The sequence below is a fragment of the Lytechinus variegatus genome, chromosome 4 (assembly GCF_018143015.1).
Source record: "Lytechinus variegatus isolate NC3 chromosome 4, Lvar_3.0, whole genome shotgun sequence".
Lineage (NCBI taxonomy): Eukaryota > Metazoa > Echinodermata > Echinoidea > Temnopleuroida > Toxopneustidae > Lytechinus > Lytechinus variegatus.
In genome coordinates this window covers 25,871,635-25,892,649 of record NC_054743.1, presented here as the reverse complement: position 1 = coordinate 25,892,649, position 21,015 = coordinate 25,871,635, and the positions used below count along the sequence as shown (strand labels likewise).

The 21,015-nt window shown below is 38.5% G+C and overlaps 1 protein-coding gene across 1 annotated transcript; it reads right to left on the bottom strand.

Moving 5' to 3' along the window:
* Nucleotides 1–1,256: 1,256 nt before the first annotated feature.
* On the bottom strand, nt 1,257–20,787 carry LOC121413695 (exportin-4-like). The gene is made up of 9 exons (XM_041606620.1): nt 20,667–20,787; nt 11,722–11,827; nt 11,119–11,260; nt 10,254–10,395; nt 9,686–9,802; nt 8,645–8,801; nt 7,711–7,823; nt 3,863–4,020; nt 1,257–2,118 (listed from the first exon to the last, which is right to left on the bottom strand). Exons 1-9 carry the CDS (start codon nt 20,712–20,714, stop codon nt 1,905–1,907), a joined length of 1,197 nt encoding a protein of 398 aa, XP_041462554.1. The 5' UTR covers nt 20,715–20,787; the 3' UTR covers nt 1,257–1,904.
* Nucleotides 20,788–21,015: the final 228 nt, after the last annotated feature.

The following is a 21,015-nucleotide window of genomic DNA, read 5'->3' as shown; positions in this document are numbered from 1 at the left end:
ATGCAGACAATAGGCAATTTGCATTGCAGAGTATAGTAGGTCATGATGGGCACGCAGGCAGAGGACGATTACACAAATTTTAGGGTCACAGAAACAGGAAAAAATAGGAATTTCTATGGCTTTCTAAATTGGTGATGCTCTGGAGCGGAAATTTAAGTTGAAAATGGGGGTCTCGACAGCGGGATGTACATTTCCAAATAAAAACAAGCAGTGGTTTATGACAACATAACAATTTTCATATAAACAAAATCAAGAACTTACACAAATCTACCAAATCACAAACCAATGAAAGACAAACAGACAAAAAATCAAATACACAAATGTACATAACAAAAAATAAAAACAGACAAATTAGTCAGTTCCAAACAATCAAATTTCATGCATTCAAGCAAAGGTTATCTTAGAAAGTATTAAGCTTCCATGACGATTGTCAGACAAAACAACAGGTATTCTGTATGCAACTTAATTTCCAGTATGAAGGATATTTATAAACAGAAGGTGGATCATTTGTAGCATTGACAAGAAAGACTAGTTATGACCTGTAATATGCAGATCATGTACACTACCGCTCAAAGGCTTTGGCATATTGGTACGGTAAACGGTAATGCCAGCAGAGCCTTCGGGAGGTAATCCCAATCCTTCACCTAGGTTTTTCAGTAATCACATATCACCAGCTCAGTATATTGTCAGTGATTGAACGATCTCAGTCACATCATCACTTGAGAAACTTGTAGATTTATGGATATTTACTGGTAAGCAATTTTCAGGTATTGGGTATTGATTTTTCTAGCCGAGTACCTGGGGCTTCCGGAGGGACCCGGGTACCCGATTTTTAGTCCCGGCCCTACAGAACGCTTACATTATGCATTCATCTAAGCAAAATTATATTCATGCTCGCCACTTTTGAGATTTCATTTATGCGCACTCGTAGACTCAGCAGTCGCTTCGGTTGCACACAAGGTATTATAAAGTCATTGGTAAGTGTTCGGTGAGTTAGCGGTGAGCTTTTGTTGCTGCACCGAACTTCGGAGATCCGGCGATTCCCCTCGCCCATTCACAACCTGCTGTTCGGAACGGCAAACTGTAAGTACCGATGCCAAAACCTTTGAGCGGTAGTGTGAACACCCCAATGAGTAAATAATATAACCTGACCCTTCAGCTAGCCAAGTAGTCTGATAGATCTGACCAAGGAGATATCACCTCTAACATCTCCTTGATCTGACAAAACATATTTTCTGATAGGTGGAGATTGAGAATATCTTTTGGTGCTTATTGTCCAAGAAAGAATACATGGTGTACCATGAAACCTCTCGAGACAATTTTTTTTTTCAGGGGCTTCTTTTTACAACTTACTACCTGGATCAGCGACACTGTATAAGCTTTAACATTGTAATAAATTGAGATTTTCCAGGGCTCCTATTTTAATTCCCAGAGCTGTTTTGAGCATTTTGGGGGCTTAATCACCACCAGCCAAGTGTATTTTTTTCGTAAAATAGCCTTAAAAACGGACATACCGAAGCTTTTTGACATGCACCCATCGGTGTAAAAATGCATGAATGAACAATATATAATAGAACCATAACCAGACGATGGATGCTAAATGGTGAGCCGTGATTGGCTGTCAAGCAAACAAGTTAGGCTTGGTATCAGACGTATATTGGAGCGAAGCAACTAAAATAACGCAAGGATTCTTACAAACTCCTTCTGGCAGCACAGAATCAGGTCTGTTAGCTGGATATACGCTGCCTCGAGCATGCGCAAATGAGTGAAACTCCTGCTCGGCTGAGCACCTTACACTAAGATGAACAGAATTGTTCAGCGCATGCTTGGTTGGTCAGCAAGTGGTTTTTTTTCCCTGAACCTCTCAGGAAACAGTAAAATGTGCACAAAATTTTAATAAAATGTTAACAACCTGGTCGATTAAGAAAACTTAAAGGACTTACTGCTTCTTCAAGTGCAGCTTGACGGCCACAAAGACAGGTGAAGCTTGATAGAGAATCCACAAAGGAGTTTAGAAGACCAGCAGCTTGACCAGCGATGAGCTCTATAGGGAACTTGGTAATGAGATGATTGATGATGTTAGCAAATCCCAAGGCCTCATGGTCCTGCACCTCAGAACTGTATTATAAGGAGAAAATTGAAAGAGCAGACATTACCTAAGGCATAACATAATTACCAGATACAGACGAGACTAGATGGAATCTCGGCTGTACAGTTCAAACTGATCCTCCTGCCATTGCCAGATTTGAACTATATATATTCTGATATTGTTAAAGCCATTAATTTAATCTAATCATGTTAATGTTAAGATTAACTTATAACATGAACAAGCCATTCCCCAAAGCAATAGTCATTCCTACATGCTTGCATGGTAAACAAAGTTTGAAGTCAGTCCTTCCAACTTATCACGAAAATATGACATATTTCAAGATGTATAACCTCTGTGACCTTTGATACCTGTTCGCTCAAACTAATAAGATCATTGTCACTACAGTAAGCATATGGTTACACAGCATTTGCTCCTGCGACAATTTCTCCAGACTTAATGTCATCTATCAAAGATGTAGGGGTAGGGTTGCAATAAGGTTTTATGTTAGGTTTGGGGTAGGGATTATTGTTAAACCGAGATAGGTTGATCATTTAATTAATGTGTGGAATTTAGAGCAGAGAAATTGTCACCATAGCAAATGTCATGAAACCTAGCATACATCTTCTAGATTTGAGGTTAAAGGGGAATCCAGCCTTGGCCATAAAATGTTGTGTTTGGAAGGAGAAAAATAAATTAAACAGAATAGTGAAAGTTTGAAAGAAATCGGACAAGCAATAAGAAAGTTATAGCTGCTTTAAAATTGAGATCACTAATAGTATGTAGATTTCAAATTGGCAACTGGGTAAGTAAATTATGACAAGGGGCAAGGACAACTTTCCCATAGGCCATGTACTTTATTATCAGGGATTTGTGGTTTTCTCCTAAGTACCCATTCCCCTGGGGCAGTAATCTAAATATAACCCAGGTAGTATATTGTTTTATGTCCTCATGAAAGAAAAATATAATTTGAAATAAAACTTTTGGGAAAAATGACAATTTAGCCATAATATGTATTGGAGTACATGGAAGAGTAGTCCTTGCCTTACATCACTATGACATCCCAGATGCGGCCAATTTGAAGTGTCCATGGGTATAGTGATTACCAATATTTACAACTTTTAAAAAATCATAACTTTCTTTATGTTTGTTTGATATTGATCAAACTTTCACCTATCAACTTGTCTTATTTTTCTTTTCCTTATAAAAACCAGTTTTTATTTGGGTTGGATTCCGCTTTAATATAAAAAATGAACGTACATGCATGTTTATTGTTATGCCCCAGAAGTGTATTATCTTGAAAAGGTAATCAAACTTCCCCAAGAGCATCACACCTACAAATTATCCTTAAGAATAAAGAGATTCCCAAGCTGAACCTACCAACTGAGAGCCAAAGGGCACTGGATGAAAGGAGTTAGGAAGTCATTCTTGACCTTATGGTCAACAAAGACAGGTCTATTAAGAGTAGCTAACTGAATTACCTAGGCCTACTGGATAAAGATACTTAGCTGTCACAAGAGAGTCTCACATCCACAAACCACCCTTGAGGATAAAAACAGATTCCTGAGCTGAACTTAACTAATGAGAGCCTGGAGAAGGCACCGGAAGAAATGAGCAAAGTAGTCACTCTTGGCCTTGAGGTCTGCAAGACTGGTCCATCATAGGTAGCTAACTGAACTACCTAGGCCTACTGGATGAGGACTAAGCTACTGCAGCAACCTGACACCCACAAACTGTCCCTGAAGACAAAAGAAGACATTCCTTATCAGAACTTACCCATTGAGAGCCTGGAGAAGGCACCGTATAAAATGAGCCAGGTAGTCACTCTTGGCCTTGCGGTCAGCAAAGACTGGTCCGTCAAGGGTAGCTAGCTGGGACAGGCACTGCATGGCAATGTGACAAGAATCAGGGTTTAACCGTGTCCTTGCATGAATCTGGAGGGAAAACGGGAAAAGCATTACTGGGATTGTTTCATGAAGCACCTTGACAGTGATTTTTAGTTACTAATTTGCTTTATAAAACCAATCAGCCACTAGGATTTCAGCAGCTCCTAAAAGCTGCAGGAGAAAATCGTTGAATATTTGATTTATGAAATGTTTCCTTGATCTAAGACATAAAATCAAGCTTTAATATTGTTTTAATATTTGAAGGACCCAATCTGAATAACTCTCCTTGAAATTAGCAGACATTCTTGCAGTCATATTTTACTTAAAGAACGCTGAATATATGTACATTGGTTGAAAAAAAAATTACACATGATCAAGAGTAAGCCTGAGTCGAATCGATTTTAAAATCGGTGTTCGATCGATGTCAACGAACAGCGGTGCAGACTTTGCAAAATCGGTGCATCGAAAAAAAAAAAAAAAATATGTCGGCCGGCCGATTCGTTTGGTTTACACAATCAATCATCAAAATATCAGTAATGTCCAACTTTACTACTACTTACTTGATTTCTATTGCCCCCAAAATGAAACCGATAGAGTAATTATGATGCTATTCACCATTAATTTGAAGTTTATTTCGATCATAGTTCGAGTCTTACTCGTCTGCTCGTGCCGAGATAATTTATGCACGATGAATTCATGAATGGAAGTCATGGCCATCGATCGTGCATGCGCAGTACTGTTCTTTAATCAAACCAGAAAATGGCCGGAAATTGACGCGATCAACGTAAAATAAATCTTGCTTTCATGAACAATATTAATATCATGACCACAGAACATTATTTAATCGTAATATTTAACAATAATTTGCATATGATAATCAATATGAATTTAGAGCTTGATGTGAAACGTTTGTATTTCGTTTCAATTTTCAATGGCGGACATCTCATGACGATCGACTTGACTTCTTGAGTCGAGTTAGTGCACTTGTCTAAAAAAAATAATCATCACGTCAGGATTGATTCTCGAACATTGTCTACATGCAAAAACTCTGTTCAAGTTCGTAATATCACCATATAATAACATTTTACATGACAAAACAGAGAAAATTGCGTTTGATTTTTGTGCCCAACTTTGGGCTCTGATTTCATGAATGGGAAAATATGTCATACATGTACGTCATCGAACACGCATGCGCATTGTGCTTATTTTCTCGGAGCTTGGAGGAGACGTCCAGAGATGGAATAACAATAGAAATAATCCCAGTATTAATTCTTCCATGTGAACATAACATACTTTGCTGACATCGTCAATATTCTTAGTATGACCATAAAATCTTGTTAAATCGTAGTAATTTAGATGAATTTAGGGCTCGATTCGAAACATTCGTATTTATTTTGATCGCATGCTCAATTGCGTCTAAAAAACTGGATTGTCATTATCAGGATTAATTCTCGAACATCGTCATAACTCATATTCCACAATCTTTCCTCACAATTGTTATATCAGCATTGAATAGCAATTCAAAGGACCATCCAGAGAAAATTACGTATTTATTCCCATAAATTTATTTGGAGCTCATTTTGGATCCAACTACACAATCTCAGGCAAGTTACAGCGCTCTCCGTTGATTGCACTTGTTTGCTGGCGCTGACGTCAAGCACGCCTGTCGTTTCGGGAGAGTGAGTGTACGGAGCTGCGGACGGGGCTGGTGAATGGACTGCGAATGCTAGTTGACCGAAAATCATTCGGATCGACTCTGCGTGATTCATGTCTTTATTATTGTTTCATTTTAAACTTATATGTTGTCATCTGCAAATATTTTTGAAGATATTTTGGGAAGAATTCTGCTTTGGTCCCCGGCCTTTTTTTGTGTGTTTTGTGATCATGGAAAATACAAACAAACTTTGCTGTCATCTGCTTGTGCAACGCTCACCCGGCCAACGCCAGCGCATACCGTCAGTGCGTAGTGCATATGCAAAGCGCATCGCATCGACGCAAAAACAAAAGACTAAATTTTCCCCGCCTTCAATATTCGATGCATCGATGTTCGATCGAATTAGAGCTGTCGAACACCGGTTTTCAAAATAATCGATATGACTCAGGCTTAATCAAGAGGAACTTAAAAAATATTAAACATCAATGAATATCTGATTTTCAGTAGTAATTAAATGGATGCAATTTGACAAATTATCAATGATTTGATCTGTTATTGAAAATGGAATTACAGTGTAAATTTTATTCTCTAAATCAAAAGCACTCAAGTGAAAATGTGGTTCACTACTGAGTTACCTCAAGAGCACACATTACACAGTTACTTAGTTACTTACATGTATTTCCTTTTTATCTTTCTTAGAAAAGATATTCATGTATGTGCACGTGCTATTTGTCTATTTGTTTGTTTTTTATGTACATGTACTGTATCATGATGTACATGTTTTATGAAACATTTGAAATAAAAATCATTGAAAGATAAATGACAATAATAATAATTTTGGTTATTGCTTGGTGAGACAACTAGTTTGAAACATTCTGATCTTAAGAACAAGTGGAATGCCTCTGGCCGTCTCACCTGCATCACGCGGTTCAATATAGCAGCAGTGCTGACTCTGAATACTACTCTAACTCGCACAAGATGTTCAGTGATACATGGTTACTCTTATGTCCACTTTTTATGAACTAGACCAATAAACTTACAGAGATATGATGGTTATTCAACAAAAAACCCTAACATGGCCAAAGTTCATTGACCTTACATGACCTTTGACCTTGATCATGTGACCTGAAACTCGAACAGGATGTTCAGTGATACTTGATTACTCTTATGTACAAGTTTCATGAATCAGATCCATAAACTTTCAAAGTTAGGATGGTAATTCAACAGATACACCCAATTCGGCCAAAGTTCATTGACCTTTGACCTTGGTATGTGACCTGAAACGTGCACAGGATGTTCAGTGATACTTGATTACTCTAATGTCCAAGTTTAATGAACTAGACCAATAAACTTTCAAAGTTATGATGGTAATTCAACAGATACCCCCGATTCGGCCAAAGTTCATTGACCCTAAATGACCTTTGACCTTAATCATGAGACCTGAAACTTGCACAAAATGTTAAGTGATGCTTGATTACTATTATGTCCAAGTTTCATGAATCAGATCCATAAACTTTCAAAGTTATGATGGGAATTCAACAGATATCCCCGATTCGGCCAAAGTTCATTGACCCTAAATGACCTTTGACCTTGGTCATGTGACGTGAAACTCATGCAGGATGTTCAGTGATACTTGATTAACCTTATGTCCAAGTTTTATGAACTAGGTCCATATATTTTCTAAGTTATGATGACATTTCAAAAACTTAACCTCAGGTTAAGATTTCGATATTGATTCCTCCAACATGGTCTAAGTTCATTGACCCTAAATGACCTTTGACCTTGGTCATGTGACATGAAACTCTAATAGGATGTTCAGTAATACTTGATTAACCTTATGGCCAAGTTTTATTAACTAGGTCCATATACTTTCTAAGTTATGATGTCATTTCAAAAACTTAACCTCAGGTTAAGATTTGATGTTGACGCCGCCGCCGTCGGAAAAGCGGCGCCTATAGTCTCACTTTGCTTCGCAGGTGAGACAAAAATGCATTAACCTCTCATACAAACAAATTCAATATCGGATACCAATCAAAGAATCCAATGGTGTCACCTCTCCTCTGTTATACATATATTACTTTTACCTTGAAAAATAGTTCCAGCAGTCCATGGTCTAGAAGTGGGTCTCTCCATTTACCATCGGGTCTAAGAGGGGGTGTGTCCACAGGCTGGAATGACCCTACACGCCGTCTCGCCGGTGAAAGTCAGATAGTCAAGGAAAGTATAAATTGTATTGTTATTTACAAGAGATGAAAGGCCATTTACAAGTTAAGTCACTGTAGACGTTTCATTGGGGTGAATAATTCATCATGATCTAATCCCTTTTAACATGTGATGAAGAGTCCATGTGACATTTTCCACATTAAGGAATAATGTCGAAACTTTACAATATCAACATTAGCATTTTATTGGGGGGACATAATAATTGCCAAAATTGGTCTGAAAGTGATATCTTTCAGGTATAGGTGGAATTTTTGACAGGTTACAGTACGTTAATTCTGGCGACATTAGTTCCTATCTGTATATGAAGTAAAAGACCTTAAGCTAACCCTACTCTAATAATATTCAGAACAAAAAAATCATCACTACACTTCTGTAACCCTTGATGCTTATCGTCACAGTAATTATTAATTAAATCAAATTGTTGTAACACAAATATTACATCAAACTTCAAACTTGCTATTGGGACCAATGTACAAATACATATGACCTAAAGCAGGTCTAATAAGAGCAAAGTCATAGCTCAGCTCAGGACTTGTTCACATATACTAAAAAATCTCCTAAAGACCTTGGCTGTTTGGCAAATCTTGTAAATTTAAAAGGATTTATTATAAAAATATAATAAGATTGAATTGATATGAAAGGATATGTCTTAACAAGAGCAAACGCCCAGCTCAGGACCTGTTCACATTTATACTTAAAATCTACTCAATATTTTAGCTATGTGAACACTCATATGACATTAAATGGCATTATTAGTACAGTTTACAATAAGAATGGATTGATGTAAAAGGATATGTCTAACAAGAGCAAACTCCCAACTCAGGACCTGTTCACATATACTCAAGAATCTACTGAAGACCTTGGCTGTGTCACCACTCAGAGGACCTTCTGTTGACATCAGTTGATGAAGGATTTGGACAGCATACATGAACACCTTCTTCAGGTCGTGAATCTAAATACAGATAACAGAATGTTTGGACCGTCAAAGAATACATTGTTACAACAACCTACATACTGATCAGGGCACCATTTTACAAAGAGTTGTGATTGATCCGATCAATCTCAAGAAAATGGAAATCCATCGATGTCACAATTTTTGCTTAAGGAAATTTGCAAAATGTCCTTTGTAAACAAAGAGAAGCACACTGAATTCACAAGAGGAATATGAATATACATCATATGTAGAAAACATTCTTAACACACACATATTTTAGATGTTGACATAGCTGGCTTTCCAAAGTTGTGGGTGATTGGATCAATCGTAGCTCTTTATACAATGGGGCCCTGGTTACTTCAAAGTAAGGAATGGAATGCATATCCTGTCCCCCCAAAACATGTTCAGCTTGAAATAAAAGTTAGAACCATGTTTTACAAACAAAGGGATGCTAGTTGGAATTGATCAGAGGGCCTGAAAATCACCTAGAATACAATATTTTGTACACAAAAATGCTAAAACTATGGCCTGAAAATGAATTGCCAGAGCCTGAAATCAGGCTTTTGCCTGAAAACTGGCATCCCTGGAAACAAACAAATAGTATGATGCTGACAATTTTTTTGTATGTCTAGTGCTAAATAACATGGTTTTCAGGCCGTTTTTTAGATCCACATTTCTTGCAACATTTCATACAAAAGATATTAAAATACACAAAAGGTAGGATAGCAACCCAAAATTTTATAGAAACACAACATTTATGCCATATATATGATTTCACAATTGAAAGTGAAACACAACTCATATCCATGTTTCTATTCTAGAAAAAAAAAAAAATTCAAAATCTACCAAATAAGCATGATATCAAATGCTGCTGATAATATGATAACACATTTTGAAAATACCTCAAATATATGTTTGCATTGTATGTGGAACTCCCAGCTGAGACCGATATCACTGGTTCTTGTGGATCCTGAGTACTCGTTGAGGAGAGCCGTCAACATGGAACATGCTATCATTTGCTGAAAGGAAATGAATAAGAAATAACTCATGAAACATTAGAAATATATAAGAAACTTTTATTAATGCATAAGAAGCCCCGGAAATGCATAAGAAACCATACTAAATGCATAAGGAAACGTGCTATCATTTGCTTAAAGGAAATGCATAAGAAATAATTCATGAAACAAATGCAGTTGATAGACTCTACATATATGATTATGGGTCCTAATCAAGTGATTGCAAGAAAGAGATTTAATAAAATATAATGATGCATTTAAATCCCAAGACAATATAAAGCCAAAGGACTGCTGCTGCATTATTCACCAAATAAGTTTTAGAAGACGACAAGAACACTCTTTTCGTAACCTCGGGTTTGGGTGGTCTTTTTCAGGACTATCGTATGCCCACAAAGAAATACAGGTACATGGTGTACCATGCCACTTCATTCCTTAATTTCCAAAAATTACTTACCAAAGGTGGATCACCGCTTGTGATGAGCTGTGAGATATCGGCAAAGAGGCCTTCCCTACCATTCTCCTTGCTCTCTACCGTCCCTCGCTTGAAGATTACCGCTACCGCTTGAAGAATCTGCTCCCGCACATAGCTGGGTAAGCTGTACAAACAAGATCAAGAGAGTCAAAGGAAACTCAATATGAAGATATACAACTGCACAGCAGGTGATTTCAAGATCGGTTTTGTTGTTGGTGTTGAGTCTTGGAAGCACAATGTTGATTCTCTACCCTAGCTCAGACACATAATGTCAGTTTAAAGGTAAATGCTAGTTTTGGTAACGATATCAAAATGAGTTCGTACAAAATCCAATGAAATGACCACCAAAGTGTCTGTTTGCATAAATAAAATGCATGTGCCAAAGGATTTTGGAAGAAATTGTGTAATTGCTGAGAAATCAGCAAATAAGCACAGGATTCGGGTAGAGCGTCAGGCCCGACGCTCTAAGCAATAATCATACATTGTCCCACGTGCGCTTAGTGTTGGGGATCTTCGGTGTGAACATTTTTCAGCGTAGATTTCACGATTTCACAAAGTTCAGTTAATGTCACTGTAACAGATCTAGATCCTCGATGATAAACTGACAAGCTAAACACCTGGTGAGGTTCATCCTCGGACCAGCTTAAAGGGAAATCCAGCCCAAATAAAAACTTGTTTTCAGAAGAAAAAGAAAAATCACACCAGTTGATCGGACAAAGAATAAGAAATTAATGAATCTTTAAAAGTTGTAAAAATTGGTAATCAGTAAATCAGTATACCCATGGAGTCTTCAAATTAGCCACATATGTAATGTATTAACTTTCTAAAGAGCATTTAATATTCTCACCCTGGTTTATGCGTGACATATTTCAGAAGAAAACTGCGGACACTGTTAACCTGCGAGTGGTCAAGCATTGCCCAGTCTCTAATGACCGCTTCCTTGACCGTTGATGCAGCCTGGAACAAGATGTAGTCAACACTGCTGTGTTCTGTGTACGAAAAAACATAAACAGACAATTTTATAGTTTGCTTTATAATAACATAAATAAAAAATTTACAAGTGAATTGCTACTTTGGGCCTGTTTCATAATGATTTACAATTATGGTAAATGTAACTGTTGTGCTGTCATGAAACTACATTTTACAGGTACAGGGCTCAGCAGCTAGTAAAATTCAAGATTTCCATTGAAGTATTTTCATGTACAGTTAAGTTTTTTAAATATGCCCCAGTTCTATAAAACATACAAAATTAACAACTTCTTTCGTCCCCATAGCACAACTAGTTACATGTATTGAAAGGAACTATTAAAGGCAAAAGGCTTTGGATTTATGACACAACTTCTGTGAATATTCTTACTAAAACTCCCCATAAAATAAATGGTGTTTTAATCAAAATCAAAGATTTCTAATAATGTCTGAAATAGCTCCAATCTTATTTGTTGATACTCACCCAAAATGAATTGGCATGCCTGGAGTGGGTTTGATGCTCTTCTGAAAGCAAGAATGGTATGCTCTGCAGCTTGTCTCTGTTCCTGATTAACAGTATGAGGTGGTGCCTGAACAAAAAAAAAAAAAAAAAAGAGTGGATTACTTGCGACATTTAGGTCACATGTATATATGCATGAGTTTATTACAAATATTGATATTTACTACTAATTTCCCACTGCTCTAAGCAGCAGTCTAACTGTGTTGGTTTGAGACAAAGAGATGTGTCAACCAAACAGCAACTAGATCAAATAGGTTTGGGCCATGTACATGTACACTACTCGGAAGTACATGAAGATCAACTGCTTATACACCAAGAGAAGTATCTTACTAGCTGCAGACAAAGAATTCCATGTACCATAATAAAGAGGATCTCAGAAACTCCTCTGTAATAATATCAATGTGAGGAAATACATACTGTATAAAGTGTATCAGACAGAGGCTCGGAAAAGAATCAGAAATATAGAAGTTTAGTAAAAGTGTGACTGATGCCTTCATAGGAGCCTATAACCTAGTTCTCAAATGCAAACAACAAAAATAATGAAAGGGAGATAACCAGAATATCATCTGATTGATGTCTAGCCTACAATTATCTTCCTTCATGTAAATATATATTTTTTTTAATTAGGGAATGAAAATTTGAAAAATAGCACTATTTCAACATTTTTGGAGGAATATGGTAGGATCTACTGCTGCCACAACCCTAGATAAACACTATTATTAGTGGAGGTAAATGCCCATGCATACATTATGAAAAAGATCATTTGTATAATATGCATAGTGTATATCTTTACGGGTGTGTCATTGAGTCTATGAGTAGTGCATGTATATATATGAGGAAAACTATGCCAGAAAATGGTATTCACCAACAAGTCTTTGAGTAAGAGATTATGGGACTCAGCCACAGGTAACTTTGAACAAGTGGAATGCCTCTGGCCGTCTCACCTGCATCACGCGGTTCAATATAGCAGCAGTGCTGACTTTGAATACTACTCTAACTCGCACAAGATGTTCAGTGATACATGGTTACTCTTATGTCCACTTTTTATGAACTAGACCAATAAACTTACAGAGATATGATGGTTATTCAACAAAAAACCCCAACATGGCCAAAGTTCAATGACCTTACATGACCTTTGACCTTGATCATGTGACCTGAAACTCGAACAGGATATTCAGTGATACCTGATTACACTTATGTACAAGTTTCATGAATCAGATCCATAAACTTTCAAAGTTATGATGGTAATTCAACAGATACACCCAATTCGGCCAAAGTTCATTGACCTTTGACCTTGTTCATGTGACCTGAAACGCGCACAGGATGTTCAGTGATACTTGATTACTCTAATGTCTAAGTTTAATGAACTAGACCAATAAACTTTCAAAGTTATGATGGTAATTCAACAGATACCCCCGATTCGGCAAAAGTTCATTGACCCTAAATGACCTTTGACCTTAATCATGAGACCTGAAACTTGCACAAAATTTTCAGTGATGCTTGATTACTATTGTGTCCAAGTTTCATGAATCAGATCCATAAACTTTCAAAGTTATGATGGGAATTCAACAGATATCCCCAATTCGGCCAAAGTTCATTGACCCTAAATGACCTTTGACCTTGGTCATGTGACGTGAAACTCATGTAGGATGTTCAGTGATACTTGATTAACCTAATGTCCAAGTTTCATGAATTAGGTCCATATATTTTCTAAGTTATGATGACATTTCAAAAACTTAACCTCAGGTTAAGATTTCGATGTTGATTCCTCCAACATGGTCTAAGTTCATTGACCCTAAATGACCTTTGACCTTGGTCATGTGACATGAAACTCTAATAGGATGTTCAGTAATACTTGATTAACCTTATGGCCAAGTTTTATTAACTAGGTCCATATACTTTCTAAGTTATGACGTCATTTCAAAAACTTAACCTCAGGTTAAGATTTGATGTTGACGCCGCCGCCGCCGCCGTCGGAAAAGCGGCGCCTATAGTCTCACTTTGCTTCGCAGGTGAGACAAAAACCTGTTTGACGACTTTCGTCTCCTCATACAACTTGGCGTTAAGCCTTTGCACTCATAGCTGAGAGAACAGCCTGATCAAGGACTTGTAAAATAATGCACCCGATGCAGTAAACCAGAGCAAAATTCTTTGAAAAGAGGAGGCATGGTCTGGAGATGCATTCGTTTTCTTTAATACTTGGAATCAGAAAAGTACCTGCTCACCACAATTCTACCGAAACTCATTCTAATGGCAGTGAGATTCTTGAATTCATTTGAGAGTGTGTCTTCTATTGAATCATTGTTCAACTGAATTGGGATGAATTACAAGAGAACAGCAGATTGCTTGGTCCAACTTTTTGCGAGACCTCTGCTGTAAGTTCTTCCATGAGCCCTACTATGGCAATTTTCCAGAGCAGTTCTGTGGAGAAATCAATATCAATGAGAGCTTCTTCGGAAGGAGGTGTAAATATCATTGCAGTGATCACAGAACAGTTAAAGTCTGGATCTTCAGAATGGTAGAAAGGACATCATATCGCACAATCCTATATCCAGTTGACAAGAGGAATGAACGAACCCTAATACCTCTCATTTGAAAAACAGTCAAGAAGGGATCAATCATTTACAGCGATGGCTGGAAAGCTTCAATTGAACGGCAGGGGGTGTGTGCGCTTCACTGTTGAACACAAGAACAAATTCAAGCAACATAACAACCATTTAGAAAGTGGTGAAACCAAAGAGGTCCATACAAACACCATCAGAGGGTCATGGAAGATAGCAAAGGATCACTTCCGCAAGACGAATGGTAACAGGATATCAAAATTCTAAGATCAAGAAGGTGGAAAGCTTTAATTGAACGGCAGAGGGTATGTGCACTTCACTGTTGATCAAAAGAACAAAAACAAGCATAAAGTATGAACAATATTCGAAAAGTGTAACCTGGAAATACCCGGCGAGGTACAACACTACCCAATACTAACATACATGTAGCTCCCCGTTCACCTCAATGCATGCGTATGGGCATTACGCATGGCACGCGTGCGCAGCTACCCCCGATGATCAAGTGCAAGGAGTTCAAGATCAGTGAGAGTTCAAGTGCCGAACGTGAAGATGACTGTACAACAGGCCTCTTGGACAGATCGACGGACCAGTTAAAAATCGTCAAATAAGTAAGTGCCTGCCACTCGCAATACGCTGCAAGCAGGATTAATTTATTCAATAATAGCACTGCGAGCAGGGTTAATTTATTCATTAATAGCGCTACAAGCAGGATTAATTTAATACAATAATAGCGCTGCGAGCAGGATTGATTCATTAATGGAGCTGCGAACAGGATTTATACATTAATATTATAACAACCATTGAGAAAGTGGTAAAATCAAAGAGGTCCATACAGACACCATTGAAGTATCATGAAATATATAGCAAAGGATCACTTCCGCAAGACGAATGGTACCAGGCTATCAAAAATCTAAGATCAATAATAAACTAAGCACGCATTTTCAGAAATGGAGATTTAGCATATATGAACACTGATATTGCTATTAATAGCACATGAAATTTATACATGTATCATGTGTACATTTCCATCTTCATTTAAATGTACTTTATCATGTTTATGGGAGTATTTACGTCTTCTTTTTTGATGATTGACTTTTCTTTGGGTTTTGCTTTATAAGTGGTGTGTAATGCTTATTTGGTATCTTATGCTGCAGTATTTATGTTTTGGTGTTTTATATGTTTTATTATTTTTATTTATTTTTGCTGCTTATTTTTTTTTTGTTACATGTATATTGATTTTAGGATTGTAAACCTTTGAAAATCAATAAAACATATAAAAAAAAATAAATAAATAAATAAAAAAAAATCTAAGATCATCACAGCGAAAAAAGACTAAGTCATTCAAAACACATGGCCGTCGATAATGCTGGCAGGATTTGCCAAGTGCATTGTGAATAGAACACATTCTCAGAGAAGCCATCACTCAAAGAAAGCGGTCCCCTCTTGGAATGCTCACAAGAAGGAAGTAAGAATCTTTTGAGAAGAAGCTGATACAGACCAAAGTCTGTAGTATGTATGTGGCGGACATCATGAAGTCACCTCCACATCCAATGGTGACGGGATCGGTGAAAGGAGTCGATAACACGCCTCTCCCTTCAAGTCCGACACGCCAGCCAACACTTGTGGAAAATCCTAAGCTCGACTTCTAAGCCATTGTTATAAAAGAAAAGGCATCACACCTTTTGAACCTTGTGCCAGTGCGTGTAGATAGGAAGAGCAAGGCTATCGTCAACAACCTGCGTTTGGCAAAGATAACTTTGCTTACGCCATGTCATGCAAAAGTGACGAGTGAACGATAACTATAAACATTGAATTTGCAATTATCTATCCTTAAACTGACAAAATCTTCTGCCAACATAAAATGCATCAAAAAAAATTCATGGTACCTGCAAACAATATTTTTTTCTTTCAGAAGCAGGTGTGAAATGATTTGTCGGTTGATATACCGAGGGTACAATTACCATTTTCAATTTTTGACAAAAAAATAAAATTTCATTCATTTTTACTACACAGTGTAGAAGCTACTCGCATATGATGTCACAAATCAAATTATTTAAATATTAATAGATCCTAAATCTTACCTCAAATAACTAATAAATCGCAAAGGGGGGGGGAGAAGAAAACTGAAGTCTATACTGGTGAAAAAGGGAACCAGTGAGTATAACAATAGACCTACATGTAGATCTACAATCCAGACGTACGAACAGATCTACAATGGTTCCCATTTTCACAAGCAAGTTTATAGCTTGTTGATGTTGAGTTTTGGTAACTTTAGCTTGTTGATGTTGAGTTTTAGCAGTTAGCTTGTTTTTTTCCTTGTTAGTGAGACATCATAGGCAAGGACATATAAGAATCTAATTGTTTAAGCTTCATGATGAATCTTGTTATCGAAAAACATGTCCCATGTTATGTTGCGTCAAAAATCAATACAAAAACACATGAAGAAAATTGGAATCCAACCAATTACCACAGAGGCTCTGCGTGGGGAATTTCACATTGGAAACAAAGTTTGACAAAGGAGATCACATCCAATCTATAAATCTGACTCTTGTCTCGTCCTCAGTCAGGCAGCATGCAGTAGGCATAGGCGAGGTCATCTCAGCGGATAAATTTAAGTCAAAAGAAGGATCGCGTTTCTTCTGAGTGATGACCAGTAGAGTAACCTTCCCACAATTATGCATGTTAAGGTTTTCTGCAATTTTTTTTCTTGTTCTAAAATATATTTTCACAAAATGAAATTTGTGTCAATGTTTGTTGAATATTTACGTTTTTGTCTTTCGTTAATTGCAATGTTTATTTTTACCTTCCTTCTTAATACATAATCTTCATAAAATCTTGAAATGGATTGCCATATTTTCAGCCCGGCATTGGGCAGCCCGCATCCCTGCCCTTAGATCGACAAAGCGTATCATGTGCGAGCGCCACTGAATTGCGTCGCACTGATTGCGAAATGCAACCCGAAGTTGCAGCAGCCATTCGCTCCTGTAGTAAAGTTAAAGTTCGCAAATGTCATGGCAAGACTCTCAATCACATTTTGAAGTCATTGCCCAGGGAACGCGGCACAGCATTTCCAAATATCGCGAACAGGAACGGCTGTATTTCCGCTCCAAGTCCGATCTCAACGTTATTGTTAGAATTATCGGAAAGACATCGCTTCGCTTTGCCGTAATTTTGACATGGACTGAAGTTAGCGACTAAAACAAAGATTTGCCTGCGGAAGCTTATCTATTTAATCAACGTGTTCGGATGATTTGGTCACTCTCTAGATCTACTTACTTTAGAAACTTCAGTCCATCAAAATTACGGCGAAGCCAAGGGAAGCAGCATCTTACTGCGGATTTGCACAATGATGTCAAGATAGAAGCCAAAATACTGCCTGCTTATTTGAGTTATTCCAGATCGCGATATTCAGAAAAGTGATGCGTGTGGCCCTGGGCATGTGATTGATTGAGGGGCTTGTTATGAGTGACAATCAAATATGACATTCACAAACAATTATAGACCAAAATCTTCGGTCTCTGTTAGTGTTATGTTGGTTGTCCCCTTAACTCTGTTGGCTCAACTCACCAAATACAGAGACCTAAACTTCTAGCTCGATCTGTACAGGGACTTAATTATGCATTAATTATGTTTATGTATGAAGTTTGGATCAACCAGGGAAGTGGGAGTTGCAAGACAGCTGAAGTTAAGTCACTGTTTTGTCCCCTTTTCAAGTTAAGTTTATTTTTCCCGTTTTGGTGCATTTCAGGCCAAAACGGAATAATAATCTTTATTTTGGTACAGTTCTTTTTATATATTTTCATGAAATAAAAACAAAAATCGATTAGCCCTGTCGGGGGGATTTTGCATTGTTAACCCCCTATTGGCCTAAATAATGGGTGATTTCAAGTATGGTGTTCGGTGTTGGTAGCATGAAAAGGCTGCTGAACCGAGCCCCAACACCGAGCCGAGTTCAGAGGAGTGATACCGATCGCGTTATCGATATCCTATGACGTCACGCCTCTGCGCTGCGCTGCTGATCATCTCAACTTTACGCGAGAAATTCTCGACGACGAAAGTGAAATTGGGAAGAAATTGCAGTAAAATCTTATCGTACAGAAGGCACAGGTTAAAATCACTGCAATAATCAGAGAGCATAAATATTGTTTTTCATTAAAATGTGTAAAACTCTTATGATTTGCGGTCATCTTAACTGTAATAGATCATTTTATGGGGGAGTTTCATTGTGTTCGCCTCCTGTTCGTGAACTACTGTTCATCAACACCAACACCGAACTTGAAATCACAATTTCCCCAATCCCTGGGGGTTGGTGTTGGTGAATAGGGAAATTGCACGTACATGTAGATCATCAACACCAGCTGTAATGCTCGATTCAGCAGACGACATTCAACACCAGAGCTCAACACAAACTGCCGGAAATACGTCATATTTTCCGAGGTCAATCCCAACACCAGCAAGATTTCAAGTACAATGTTGTAGCTGGTATTGGTGTAACCCAGGGAACTCCCGCCCGCTACGCGGGAGGTAGCCCAGGAGCTTACTGTGTAATTGACCATACTCACGGGACTAGCGTGAAGTATGGTCAAAATAATTCTCCAAATAAATAGTTCAAACAGAAATTAAGCACTTACCACGATTATATGGATGAAGGTCTAACGAGTGGCAGTTTCCCGACACCGAGGCACAGACTGGAACCTCAAAAAAATCCAGAAAAGTTCTGTCGCGGTAGCTCCCAGGCCCCAGGCTCGATCGGCCATTTTGATTTGAATTTTGAAAGAAGGGGAGCTCTCGCGACAGAACTTTTCGTTTATTTCGTTTATTCGTCATTTATTTGGAGAATTATTTTGACCATACTTCACGCTAGTCCCGTGAGTATATGGTCAATTACACGGTAAGCTCCTGGGCTCCCGGAGTTCCCTGGGTTAGTGTTGGTGTTGTCCCAACACCAACACCAGATTTCAACACCGTACTTGAAATCACCCAATGCCATTGCCAATCAGTAGAGGCGCACGGCCAATATTGGAGAATTTGGGTATCCAATTTCAGAGACAGTCTCCAGTTTTGGAGACGTAATTTCCTTTGTTTACATTTGCGGCAAAAGGATTACCTTGGCGGCAAATAAAAATGTGATAAGCAGATTCCTCATGACAAATTACCCCTTTTCACCGTCTACTTTAAAAATTCACTGTCTACTTTTGTTTTGATAAGGATTTTTGTTGTCAATCACACACAAAACAAATGGGCTCCTGACCTCAGTGAGACTTATACCGTGTTTACACAGTGACACGGCTCGGGGGTTCGACACGCGAGCCGTGCTCAACACGACAATTTTATGCTGTGTAAACGCAATCAGTGTGATCCGCGAGCCGTGTCGAACACGGCTTTTTTGATCCGCCAAAATCGTAGGTTTCAACCCGCGAGCCGAGTCAGACTCGGCAATTTTTTCGTGTGTAAACAGAAAGCCGTGTCGAACTCTCTTGACCAGGTCACTGCGCGCGCTTTCACTTTTGGCATTGTTGTTGTTCGCACGGACAAGATTCGATTCCGGCGGTGAATTTCCCGCGTTTATTTTGCGACGTCATAATTCTTCTTCCGTTCGAGATCCGCGAGCCGTGTTGAACTCGCCTTTTTATATGTATGTATAAACACGATCTCTGATTCCTTCTTCGCAGTGTTCAACCCGGCTCGCGGATTCAACACCCGAGCCGAGTCAATGTGTAAACACGGTAAAAGTTTTGGGTGGAAAAAATCATGCTTTTGTTGGTGTTTCTTTTGTCCTTTTGCAAAGCAAGTCTCCAATGTGGGAGATTGTCTCCCCTATTGGAGAGGGTCTCCCATATTGGCCGTGCGCCTCTACTGCCAATGGTGGCTGGACGATAGCGAGCCCTCTCACCTCTGTACGTACGAGGAGAAATTTTAAAAAATGAAAAAAACTCCTCGAAACAGACGGCTGCCAGCTGTCTAGAACAAATAACGTTAGAGGTCTAACATTATGGTCATTAGATTGAGATGCTGTGAAATTCGCCAGTGCAAAACTGCATTAGAGCTCATTGGCCTTACTGTAATTTACTGTAACACAAATTTGTGTTATTCCCACTAGAAGCATGCATCAAATAATCGCACGCGCCGGTGGGTCTCTGGTACACATCGTTCGCGCTCGCTATGGCATATGCCTAGGCTATATGCCCACGATTGCAAATGTGTGACCGTAAACAGGCGCGCCAAACCCGCCATTCATTTTTGTCCCCACAAAACATGATAAGCTCATGCGTAAACTCATGATATCTCTTCAACAACACCAAAAGAAACACACAAACTTGATCGAAATATTCAGAGTCAATACATTACCAATATGATATGTGAAGCTTCTTCAAGCTGTCTCAAAAAGTCGCCCATTTTTTATTGAAAATAGTCGATTCTTGTCGGTAGCAGAAGTCGTTCGCCCAAGTTTCCAAGCTGAATGAATAACTTCCGGTGATGAACTCACGCACGCGCACTGCGTATAAATGGCGAGTAAAGAATGAGCATGAAAATCCCCGGGATGAAAATGAGTTAGATCGAGTTAGATCAGGGGCTAGTTAGATCAGGGGCGGCGATCGACCTAGGGATAGGGGAGCACAGCCCCCCCCCCCCATGGGCGGATCCAGGGGGCCGAGGGGCCCGCCCCCCTATTGGCGGAGGCCCAGTGGCGTCGATC

What these genes read in the sequence shown, in the direction of transcription:
- LOC121413695 (XM_041606620.1), bottom strand. Translation starts at nt 20,714, where the DNA reads ATGGGCGACTTTTTGAGACAGCTTGAAGAAGCTTCACATATCATATTG. An exon ending in TATGTCACGCATAAACCAGG is followed by an intron (nt 10,396 to 11,118) that starts GTGAGAATATTA and finishes TTGTTTGTACAG; the next exon opens with CTTACCCAGCTATGTGCGGG. An exon ending in CTTCTCCAGGCTCTCAATGG is followed by an intron (nt 2,119 to 3,862) that starts GTAAGTTCTGAT and finishes CTTATAATACAG; the next exon opens with TTCTGAGGTGCAGGACCATG.